This window comes from Oenanthe melanoleuca, chromosome 6 (assembly GCF_029582105.1).
Source record: "Oenanthe melanoleuca isolate GR-GAL-2019-014 chromosome 6, OMel1.0, whole genome shotgun sequence".
In the NCBI taxonomy this organism is placed as follows: domain Eukaryota; kingdom Metazoa; phylum Chordata; class Aves; order Passeriformes; family Muscicapidae; genus Oenanthe; species Oenanthe melanoleuca.
The window spans coordinates 8836309-8849030 of NC_079340.1; the positions used below are offsets into that span (position 1 = coordinate 8836309).

Here is a 12722-nt window from a genome sequence, read left to right on the forward strand (position 1 = left end):
ATTATGCTTAACACAGAAGTGTTTGTATGAGAAATTTTTAATATAAAATATATATAATATTTAATATAAAATATAATATAAAATTTAATTTAATATAAAATATATTTTTAATATAAAAGCAGACCATTTTGAGACCATTTTGTCTCAATTATCAGCCCATAATTTGGTCTTCATTCTTAATTAATAATCTTAGTCCTTTTCATTTGCCCACAAGTGTCTGTAGGGTGGTAAGCACACTCAGACTGCATATCTGAAGAGCAGACAGCAGCTGGAAACAGTTTACTTATTTTATCAATGATGAAGGACAGACAGGCTTAAGATAAGAATTCATTTTCTAGTTTGACCATTTGAAATCAGTGATGTTGTAACCTCATGAGATCCAAGTTAGGCTCTTGTCACTTAGTAGATCACCATGGGAAACGTAAAGGGAAGGACAGAATTATTCATACTCAGACTCCATGCTGAAACTTAAAGGTAGAAAATTTTCAATGCCCTGACTTTATATATTTTCATACTCTTTGTTTTTTTGTTTTAATTGATCTTGCTAAACCAAGAACCAAGAATTAGCTGACTGCAGTAAAACCATGTGGACAGTGCATTTTGAGTACATTTCTGTCAAACCACTTCTAAATTCCATTATGCAGTTTTAGCCAAATTCACAAGTTGTATAAAGACATGAATCCAGCGTCTTTATTGGGAATAAGATCTGACAGTTCAAGTAGCCGAATCAATAATGTGATTGTACAAACTAGGGTCTTGTGTGTCCTCTGCAATAAGTCAGCTTGGCTGACTGGTAAATTGCCAGTCTACTTTTGAACTTTTGTTTGTTAGGTTGTGAGGTTTTACCTCCTAGAGCTTTGTTTAAAATAGCTGGAATCAGTCTAATGCCTGATGTAACAATATTTTGTTGTATGTCTGTATTAGGGGTAGAACACAGTGATGCTAGGTTTTTACTTAATATCTACTGAAATTAAATCTGCATGATGACTCCAGGGAGTGATTCACATAGTAAAACCATAGTTTATCATGAACTCCAAAAAATAAAACTCCATTGCTACCTTTTCAGAGAGGTTTGACTGTCTTTAAAGCTTGTTTTAAAGTTAAGAATGTGTGACTTGAATGATGATAAGAAAAAGTAAAATATTTTTTTATTGACTCCTACTAGAATACCTTAGGCTCTAGAATAAAAACCCCCAACAGCTCTAACCCATTTGGGAAGAGGTTATTTTTGCAGTAGCATCAATTTAAAGTAATATGCTTCAAGATGCATGATATTGCTGCACATCCACACCCAGATGGAAAGAAATTAAATTACAAAGAGGTATAACAGAGGTATTAACATGGTTATGTGCATTTTTAGGCTGTCTGTAAGAATCAGCTGTCACATTTAGGTTTATTAAATGCTCATAATCAGCAATGCGCTCTATTTTACACTTTCATTCTGAGTGGCTCATATGTCCTAGTTACTCATCCACAATATAATTATATTTTTAAAAAAAGAATACGGCCTGCTGAATTAAAGAAGGAGTTGGAAATACTCCAATGTATTGCATTAATTTAGTTCAATTTGTATGAGCATGTTTCACTCTGCTGGGGAGGTTAATTCACCAAACTCCATTTCCTGCCTTAATCATCTACCATAAGGGTATTAATATGTCATATTAATGCCACACATTGCTACTGTGAAATTTGTGGTCCAGCCTCCAGCTCTAGTTTTTTAAGAATGCTTGAGTTAATGGCATATCTCTACATAACCCTTTGAACTGCTTTTTTGCACATTGGTCATAATATAAGAAGAAAGTATTTGAGCTAGAGGATTTAAACAGAGGAATTTGAACTGTCTGTGGCTGGCACACTGCTGCTGGTTGAAATCAGCAGCGCTGTCTATCCAGTGGTTTATTATCCACTCTAGAACAGTGTTCAGCTGGGAAATTTGATCTCCCATACAGGAGGTTTTAAAACTTCTGCAAGATTATGAAAAGCGTGGGGATATAAAGTTAGCCAATGGCTCACACCAGGCAGTCACTTCTGGTATTCATACAGTGGCAGATTCTGGGCGTGAAGCACCCTGAAGTACCTTGGGGACTTGAAAACAGGGTCACTTTTTGGGGAACATTACTGTGACAGAACTTTCAGCATAGCCAGGTGTCAGAAGCAGCAGCAGAACAGTCCTGAGGGTATTGCTGTGACTTTCTATTGGTATTACAGAGAATCTCTTTTCTATGCAAGACTATTCCTGCAGAAGGCAGGAGAAGGCAGAACTCACTACTGCACTTTCTTTTCTGCCTCAGCAAGCCCTTCAGCCATGTGTGATGGGCCAGAAGAGGAGGACTACTGCTCTCTCTCCCCTCTTCCACCTAAAGAAGGCTATGGCACCACTTTGTCCATTGCTGCACACAGGAGAAGCACCAATGGAAGCTACTGATGGCACAGCCTTCCCAAAATAAACAAGTCTGCATTCTGCCTTCTGTACCTGCTAGCATTTGGATATTGTAAGGATTGTGGCCTAGGAAACAAGAGCTAAAAAAAGGAGCTGGAAAATTCTGCTACCTCCTACAGGCCATCTTTCATATTGATGGACTTTTTTATATAACTTGTATGTTAGTGACAGAGCTTAAACTGAAGAGTCAAATTTTTCTCTAAATTCATCTTTCTAAGCTGTGTTCCACCCAACAGCTGATTGTGCTGAAACACACACAAAAAAACCTGACTGGGGGTCGTACTTTGGTGTCTCCTCAAGAAAGTGAGGAGTTTGCATACATGGGGGTTATGAAGAACATAAATACACACTATTATGTGTAAATCCATCAAACCAGTGTGTATTATATAGAGCTGAAGGAGTGTGTCAGCTGGGAAACACTGATATTTAAAGCACTACCTGGTAACATTTTTCATCCCATTGTATGTAGGATGCCAGATATACTTCCTGATTTTTTCATTATTTCTCTCAGGCTTTCAAATCACAGACCTAACTTCTCTGTAGGTTTTCTCTGCACAGTGGTATCTTAGAAAGCACTGACTTTGAGCCTGAACCAAGGAAGCAACTGTTGCACCAAATAGCCCTTAACTTTTAACAGAACTGTTTCTCAGTTTTCATGAAGTTGAGCTTGCTGCTTGCAAAGCTCTTTATGGAATAGCATAAAGCTGTTACAATAAATCACTTGCTTCAAAAATAGACCTTGTATTTAGACAAGCCATGGAGCCAAGTTGCTCCAAGCACACATCATCCCCTCAGTGTATATTTCTGCAGCTCTGTTAATAGTTAATTCTAATTCTGCTATGCAGAAGTTATTTTCACTGAGGGGAGAAAAAAAAGCTATTAAGTTACTAAGCCTGTTTCTAGCCTGCATCATAAATCAAAGAGAGGATACCTCACTTGTGCTACAGATCTGTGTATCTTTGATTTTAGGTGTGCATAACTGGATATATCATTTTTGAAAAACGATTAAGCATGTTGTAAGACCCTGAGATACATTATGTCATTAAAGATTTCGTATAATACTTATATATATGTGTCTTCAGTGCAAGTCTAGACTTCCTGTACTTCACATGTTTAGTAGACAATGAATCCAGACTATGGCAGATGGCAATTTAATTCAGTTTGAAAAAGAATCATCTCTAGAAAAAGCTATAAAAGTCTACCACATTATTTTTATAATGAAATATGGGTTTATTTCTAATTGCAACCTTAAGATACACTGGCTCAACATTGTAATTTAAGGAAAACATAAAACAGTACCAACATAGGGTCATTTTTGTAAGAAATAACATGGAACAAAAATGGCCAGAGGAATAAATGTTTTTGCCTGGCCTACTCTCCTTTATCACCACATATTATTCTAACCACTGTAAGTTTGTGTGCCTACCTTGGCTGAGGAATCATGAACAGGTATTTCCAAGCAGAATTGAATGATAATAGGCCCTTTCAGAGCCAGAACAAGCCATAAAATAAAATTTATCTATGTATCTTATTAAGAAGTGGTCATTTCAAAACCATGTTGGGGATGGCTGGGTGGGAAACTGAGACCAGAGAGCTGCTTCCAACATTTGCCTTTCTGAATTGCAGTGCCCTCCCTATAAAGGATCCTCATGTAGACAGTGCCTCTCCAGTCTATCAGGCTGTGCTTAAAACTCAGAACAAGCCTGAGGATGAGAGCGAGGACTGGAGCCGTCGCTCTGCCAACCTGCAGTCCAAGTCCTTCCGCATCCTGGCCCAAATGACTGGAACCGAGTACAGTAAGTTGAATGACAAAACATCCTCCTCATCCTGGTTTTAGATTCATGTCTTTCCTCACTGCCCTGGTATTCGCCACTGGATACTCAGGGAAGACTCATGTCCAGGCTCATGTAGTTGTCAGCAAGGGTGAAGATCCTGGATGTAACTTGGGGGAGCTTAGAAATCAAAGTGAACAATCTCATCTTGTGCTTTATGAAGAAAATTCTTTGATCTGCCAGAGGTCTTAAAATAAAAGTATTACATATTGTACAGTAATCAAGCATTTGGGACTCCATAGTTATTCCTACTTACAAATTGAGTCTCTGCAGTGCAGTCTTTGGGTTTCCTGCAGCCTAGACATACAGAGCTGTCCATTCTTTAGACAAAAATGATAAACAAGTCATGTCTCCTCTAACAGTCTTTTATAGAAATGACTTCTGGAAGTCAAAAGAAATCATGAATCACCATTTATATGGAATCTATGGCTCTATCAGCCCTGTTACCTAAACCTAGATCTGATACAAACATCACAGAGCTTTACCTTTGTTGCTTGTTGCCTATGGAAATGTTTTTATGGCTACCTGATACTAAGCTGACAGGTGGTTTCTGATGTAGAGAGAAGCAAGGTCAGGGCCTTTTTCCCACATCAGGAGAAATATTTAGTATTTCCTTTCCCCATTAATGTGCTGCTGCTGTCTCTCCTGCTTTGTACAAAACAGCAGGACCTCTCTGTAGAATCATTGCCTACAGCTGTGAAACACTGCTGATAATGAATGGGAAAGTAGTTTTAATAGCAACCTTCCTCCTAACATCCTCCTTCCTGTCCCTAGGGAACCACTTCTCTTCATGATGTTCTTACAAGTTCCACTGCTGCAAAGTCAGTGTGAATGCGCCTTTAGATGGGCTTTTGATAAGTTTCTAAAGAATTAGAATAGTATAAAGCAAATTCCTTTCTTTCTGTTTTTTAATTGAAACATTTTTTTCTACAGTGCAAGATCCAGATGAAGAAGCCCTGAGGAGGTCAAGGTAGGCAACTCCTTGTGAAAAATAAAGCTTTCTCCTTCCTGATAATCCAATAATGCTTTAAAATGACATTAATATGAACTTCTTTTACTATATTTTTTTCCTAAAATATTCTAACACATTTACTTAAAAATCACTAAAATTAAAATGCTGTCATTGAGAGGCATTTGAATGAGAAGGATAACAAATCAGCATGGTTTTAGGAAAAACAGTGCAAAATTGCTGAAGTGTGTGTTCAAATCTGAAAACTCTCTGCTCATGCAACTTTCCTGTACTTTACTGGGTGTGTGAATGTGATGAGTTTCAAACCCTGTGTTAACTACTTGAATGTGTAAGTAGATAAAAATACATAATGTTGTGATAGCACTGAAATTTGTGAGCAATTTATTTGGATGGCCCTGTAATTGACATGTGATTCTCCTTAAATGATACAGTAAAGGAGTTGTTTCTATTCATACCCATAATCATTAGTTTATGTTTTGTTTGGAATGAATATGACCTAAATTTGTAGAATATGGAAGCACAGGACTGCTTTTGCTAATGGATAAATATATTTGTTTCATATGATGTATCAAAAACACTGAAAAAGTGGATATTTTCAGAGATATAATATGGAATTAAAGATTTATCATCATCCTGTGTAGCCAGGAAATAGATGTATTAAAGATTCTTATGTTGAGCTTAAAAACGGCAGTTGAATCAGGAGCATTCTGCATGCAATCCTTATTTTCTGTTTGCATACTTCAAATCCCTGTTTCACTTTAGCTGCTCTAAGCCGCTGTTTGGGTTTGTCATGTGTTTGGTACTCAATCCACCTTTTTCTGTTTTCTATTTTACTGCCCTGTGGTTCTGAGCTTTTGATCACAGTGCAGGTTGAATCAGTGAGAAAGATACCTGCTGTCTTCCCTGTGAGAGTACAAGAATGCTTTCAGTTGGTGTTTGCTCTAAACTCTCTGCTGCAGTTCGCCCAAGTTCATGGCTGGGTGCCCAAACATCAGGCTTGACATTGTAGCCCTCAGGGATTTATTTCTTCCCTCAAATGTGCAAGCCTAATTCTCATTACATGTATTGTGCATTATCTGTTTTGATGTAATAGCACACGTCCAAATCCTTTTTATTACGGGATTTAAAGCATTGTGCTGAACTTAATAGTGCCCCATTAATATCTGAGAGTAATATGTGGTTTTAAAGAAATAATCTTTCTAGGTGAAATCTGTGGCTTTGGAAAATACAAAATAGTGGAAACTTTACATGGTATGAGACGATAATTATCTGATAACACATCAAGACGTGTAAATTGCACATTGTATCCAGTGTAACTCCAAGTACATGATAACACCCACTGTGCTTTGCACATTTTCTGCAGTCTTTAGGTATCACTATATTATCCTTTTCTTGCCCAAGGGTGCTTCTGGTTATGTTTAGGCACAGCTGGACAGGTTTAAAGTGTGCATTGATAGTAGAAGCATAAGGGAGCATATATAGGTAGTTACACACAGACAGTGCAACTGGTGCAAACTCTGGTGCAAGGAATGAAATGGGGTCTCCTTCCTACCCCATTGACAGTGCTGGCACCATCTGAGTGCATGATACCCACCTCCAACATTGGACACACTCCACTGGGGATTTGGCAGCAGGGCCCTGGCTGTGCAGGCATCCATCACTGTGGCCTCAGGCAGGCTGTGAGCAATCTCTCTCAGGTGCTTTCTCTTGTCTCTTTGTGTCAGCTCCTCAGTGTAGCCAGCAGAAACTGCATGGAATGGCAATCAGGTTTCTTCCAAACACTTGGGAGTGGGGGTGGAAACGTAGCTTCTATTTGGCAGAACTGTTTTACGTAAAAAATAGTCACTTTTAGATTGCTGTTTCCAACTTCATGAGATATGTTTTTTAAAAACCCATAAACTTGGGAATTTTCAGGTGGCAGAATATTGCTTTCTGTTAATATTAATGAGTGTGTTGCATGACTGTCCTTTGCTCATGCTAGTGCTATTTTGAAGGTACACATAAAAGTATAACTTGCCATGAAAACTTTTTATTGCTGATGTGATGATTGTGGAAGATTTTCTGGAGATGAGACCCATTTCAAGCCAAACAGATGTTTCTGAATACTTTTTTCATGAATGGAGGGGTAATATCTCAAAAGCAGTAAGAGAGTTCTTAAATTATATCTCAGATCCACTGGAGCTAGTAAGTTCTGGTGTAGCTGGAAAAAAATACCATCAGGAAGTTTCAGCTAAGAATACTTTACATCTCTTAATTACCTAAAAAAGATATATCTCTTAATTACCTGAAAGCATAAAAATAGTTTGAGAAGTCATACATCAGGTCTTCTTTAAGACTCTTACTTGCATGGCACTGTGTTATTAAGCACAAAAGGTTTAGAAATATCAGTGAATTTGTTGGCATTTACTGTTTATTGTTTTGTGCTTTCCTCAGCCTGAGGAGTAAAACCAGCCCAGTCTGCTCCTTTCTGTTTGTCTGGTTTCACTCCCAAGTTCCCCTGCATTAACACAATTAATTGTCTTGTGTTTTGAGTGTAAATACTGAGGAAAGAATGACCTTGTTTGGAATTACTGCAAAAAATTTTGCAAATAAAAAGAATATATTTTTTTTCGTTGTTTGATATACTTCTCCTTGACTGTGCTATCATCTCATATCCTCCTTTTCCCCCTTTTTATGTACAAAAACTGAATTTAAACTATAGAGCATCTAGAAAAGATTAAATCTTGAGAGTTGCTGAACATGTCTTGAGCACCCCAGTTGCAGTCAGGGGTAGCAGGAGGTGGCTAATACGTCACAGGACTCTGTTTTGAAAATCCCCTGTTGTTCTGCTTTGTGACACAAATGACCAGAAATATCTTTGCAAATGTCAACACTAATACTCACTAATTCTGAGGAAGCTATAGAAAGGTACTGCTGAAACCTGGGGGTGGTGGTCCTTGATGGCAGGACTGCACGTTACATAGGGGTTGACCTAGGTGTTACAGAATGGAAAATATTTGCATTCATTTTGCATTTGTATGTGTTAACTTTCACTGACTCCTCAGTTGTGTTAGAGGGAGGGAAAAGCCAAGAGAAACTGCTGGGAGGAAAACAATGGGATTACACTGCATTTCTAGCAAAAGCAGCCCTGTAATAGCAAGCACAAGTCAAAGAATAAGAAGTTATATCAAGTTACTTCTCAGAAATAAACCACTGGAAGACCTTTCACACATAGTCCAAAAAGCATCACCCAGCCTTCACTGTGCTGATTTGAAAGCTGAGGAAAAAATCCAAATAAATTGCCACTGCCCTAGCTGTACGGCAAGGGAGTGGTAGCCATGGTCCCTAATCCCTTTCTTTCTCCCTCCTTTCTTTCTTCTGTGTGCGTGTGTCTCTCTCTGTCTCTGTCTCTCTCTTTCCTCATGCCACAGGGAGAGGTTTGAAACGGAACGTAACAGCCCACGCTTTGCCAAATTGCGCAACTGGCATCACGGCCTGTCCGCGCAGCTCCTTAACGTTAAGAGCTAAAGGCCCCCAGTCAGAGGGCAAACACAGAAAGTCACTGTAACACATTAACTGCTGGCCTGACTTAGAGCCTAGCTGCCACTCGTGCAAAGATGTACTGCTAGGCACTAGCTTTCTGCTGTTAGCCATTCACTGTCACCTAAAGTGAAATCATGATACAACCCAGGTCATGTTCTTCATGGTAAAGTAGTTTAGCTTTTTTTTCCTTTATTATCTCAAACTTCAGCATACAACAAAACATCACTATTGTAGTCTCTTGACTTTAATTCTGGAAGAAAATGAAAGGAAAGTTATTGACAGTATTTCTTTAGGAGGAAAAAGAATGAGATTTTCACAGAGTTTTACTGGTGTAAAGATAATGAAGTAAGAGAAAGTAAGTTGAAAAGGAAAACTCATTGGCCTAGACTTTGCTAAATGTATAACACAGTTTGCATAGCTGAATGATGCTGTTTGAAATAAGATATTAGCAATGTGAAGCTATATTTCAATATATTATAGTGGCAGAAGTCATTTACTGAAACCATTGCTGTAAGTTTTGTGTTGGAAACTTTAATTTATCGTTCTATAAAAGAGAGTTAGCTGAGGTTGCTCAGAATATGCAAGGAAATGACATTTTGCTAAAGGTTATTTAGGAGTGAGAAGAATATATCATACTGTTGGTGCACTGAGCTTTTAAAAGCATCTTGTAAGTTTGAAGGAATATGTTGCCCATTCTGTATTGCTCTTGCTTTGACTCACATTTTTTTCTGTATATAGCAGCATGCTTTATCTGAAATAAAAGGTTTTAAAACTAAAATAATTATGTGCCTGTTTTACACAGTACTTTATTCTGTTTTAAAACAATAACTGCTTCAACTGATTATTGAAAGAAGGAGAATTTTTCTTTCCCAAATACAAAATTTGGTCAAAAAGCTTTCCATTTTTAGCTGTAATTGTTATTGACCTTTAAGTTTCGGTGAATTGGAATAAACCTGACAAAGCAGTTGAGTTAGGTACCTTTATTGTTATTACGTTAGCAGTAATTCCAACCAAAGAGATTAGTGCATGAGATCAGATTGAAACTATTACACTTTTTGCTGCTTCCAAATTTGTCTCAGCTGCCCATATAAGAACCAAGTTCATTCAAACTCCCATTTTTTTTTCTGTTATAGAAATAAGAAAAAGCTACTGTTCATGGAGAATTTTGCATGAATCAACCAAATACTGAAGTGTTTAAAGGATTATCATACATATATAAAAACCTAATTCTTCATTATTATTTAAGAGTATGTAAGCACTAATTTCTTTTAAAATGCATTTCACCTTTCTAGCTAAATACCAGAGCACTTCAGGACAAGCTACTTAATTCACAACATGCATTTATATTTTCCTTATGGGAACACAAACAGATTCTGACCACACCATCATATTAGTACCTATAGTAAATCAGCATCACTGCATGAAATAAGAGCAACATTTTAATTTTTCCTGATTGTTGCCAGGAGCAACCTTTGGTGTACCAAAGTGGTGGTGAATTTTACTCATGTATGGGAAATTTTGATAGAATTTAAAATATCTGTAGGCAATTAAGATTTTTTCATAAACATAAAATGTACCTAAGTAAAACAATCTTCCAGTTCTAATTTTAAACCAAACTAGATGTTTATATGAATAGGTAGTAATACAGTCTCTTCATGGTACTAACAATTGTGTATCCTTAATGTTTTATGAATATAATACAGATACTACTTGTTTCCAAGAGTCCTAGTGCATGTATTGGAATTAAAATGTCTAGATTATATCTCAATGTTCATACTTAATATTATTTTGAAAGGTATTTTCTAATAATAATTTTATCAGATATGAAATTAATCGAGATATAATTAAGGAATCCTTTCCCCTTAGCTCTGCTTCAGTGGTTTTAATGATATAAATTCAGTGCATATAAACTATGTAATCATATAAGGCAATAGTTTTAATGCTTTTTTCTGTAAGATGCAAAATGGAATCTAATACTTTCCAAGCTTATCAGTTCTTTATGCAGTCACAGGGGGGAAAAATAGGAAAAAATCGTGAATATCTGGTAGCTTTTATAGCATTTGCAGTGTTAAAGACCTTTTGTGAAGGTGCCTTCATTATAATCCTTACAGCAAGATTTTTACTACAACCTATTTCAACTGCTTAGTTCTGTCCCTTTTAAAAAATCTCACAAGTAATAGACTTTTTGTGTTAAAAATGTCAGTCAAGTATTTCTATGTCATTTCTTTTTTATGTTTAGACTAGTAATTCCTCAACTCTTACACCTCAAAAACTCCTCAACTTTTCCTCTATGTTGTCATGACAATTTTCAAGTCCAGAGAATGAATATTATGGGTCTTTTTTTGTATAACTCTGAAGAGGCCTTGTTTTTCTTTCCTGAGGAAGAAGCAGACTTTGTCTGTAAGGCAGAGAAGTTGGCCTGGATTTTTCACTCTACTGCATATCATTCTTAATGACAGTAACAAATGTGGGCCTGATAATATAAGCATTAAAGCTTTGGGAAAAAAAAAATAAAAAAAAAAAAAAGTAGCTTTGTTCTAGCAAAAGGGCAAGCCTGGCCTATTATATTTTAGTATGTTGAGGCTTATCTCACTGTACGTGGCTTCTGAGTGACCATCCCCATCTTGTAGTGTTTCCTGAGCACTTGCAAAAATCTGCTGTTCCACACAGGAAAATCAGTCATACTTAATGGCAGTGAGGCTTAAAATAGGTTCCTGATGGAAGACTCGATGAGTCATGTAATTCTTTAAAACAGCACTGATGATAGGCAGGTGTATCTGTCCCATGCTGAATATATTTTCACCTGTGACTGCTCTGCTGAGCAGAGGACAATGGTTGGTGACAATACTGTCTTCTAAATAACCTCCTTGCCAAAAATAAAGTAAAACCCAGGATGTGGATAGTCATATGCACCCTCTGCCCTTCCCAATACTTCCAGTAAAGCATAGTGTCATAAGCATTTAATGAAGACACAGCAAAGCTGATGCCATTAGGAAATCAAAACCAAAAGGCCTCCCAGGTAAATCTGCTTGTCTGGTTATGGCACAGGAACATGCTCCTTTTCTGCTGTGGTACAAAGCTGTCTGATCTAAACTAACCTGTTTCCTTCTGCCCTTCCTTCTGCTCAAACAGCCCCCCTGCCCTCCTGCAGTGCTCAGTTTGCAGCAGAGGCACTGACTGCATGCAGTGTGTGCTGATTGGGACTGGCTGCAGTGTGGCTGTAGGAGAGTGGGTGTGTCACCTTGGCCTCTCTTCCTTTCATGCATGACAAAACAACAAAAGGAGAAAGGTTCTGTGGCTCCTTCCCTTGCCTCCCTCTCTTCATGGCTGCCTGCACAGGAAGGACTGTATGTTTCTGTTAGGTAATACAGAGGTCACTTTACTGCAGTTTCTCTCATTGTGCACAACTGGGAGGAGTATATCATGTATTTTTGGCACTACTTTATCAGTTTTGAAAAGTCCAGCTCTTGCCCATTACAGAGCTTTCTGAAGCCTTCCTCAGGGACAGAAGTGACATCAATTTTTCGCTTCTGCACTCTGGTTCCCACAAGAGCTAAGCTGATTTTGTGACTTCTTCAGCTGTGTCTACCATGAGCTTCAGTGACTGGGACTACAATTATATGTATCAGAAACTTATTTGGTTGCTTACACAAATTTGAGTTTGCCAAGTTAAAAAGCCGGAATTTTGGTATAGTGCATGGTATTACCAGATAATTACTTTCTGTAATCAGTTTGCCTTTAGTCAACAGCCTTCTGCAGGATACATGAAAACTAATTGACTAAAACTTGTTCTCAAGCACAACAACATCCTTGCTCTGTGGCTGGAAATCAAAGCCATCTGACACCACCAAGACAAGCTAAGGCATCCTGACTTCCTTCCTTGGTTGGCCAAAATTTTCAATGATTGACATTGCTGACCTGCCCAATTGCCAAAAACCTCCTATCTGCTGCTCAAATT

At 37.7% G+C, this 12722-nt stretch overlaps 1 protein-coding gene across 5 annotated transcripts in view; it reads left to right on the forward strand.

Moving 5' to 3' along the window:
• Nucleotides 1-12722, forward strand: part of LDB3 (LIM domain binding 3) — a 106487-nt gene that overhangs the window by 61577 nt on the left and 32188 nt on the right. For 4 of the 5 annotated variants that reach the window (XM_056495642.1, XM_056495643.1, XM_056495646.1 and 1 more), the window contains 2 exons: nucleotides 4067-4236; nucleotides 5206-5242. In XM_056495642.1, coding sequence (XP_056351617.1) covers nucleotides 4067-4236; nucleotides 5206-5242 — 207 coding nt within the window. Of the gene's footprint in view, nucleotides 1-4066; nucleotides 4237-5205; nucleotides 5243-8652; nucleotides 11037-12722 lie in introns of those variants that run through there. The other variant, XM_056495645.1, reaches the window with a different exon arrangement.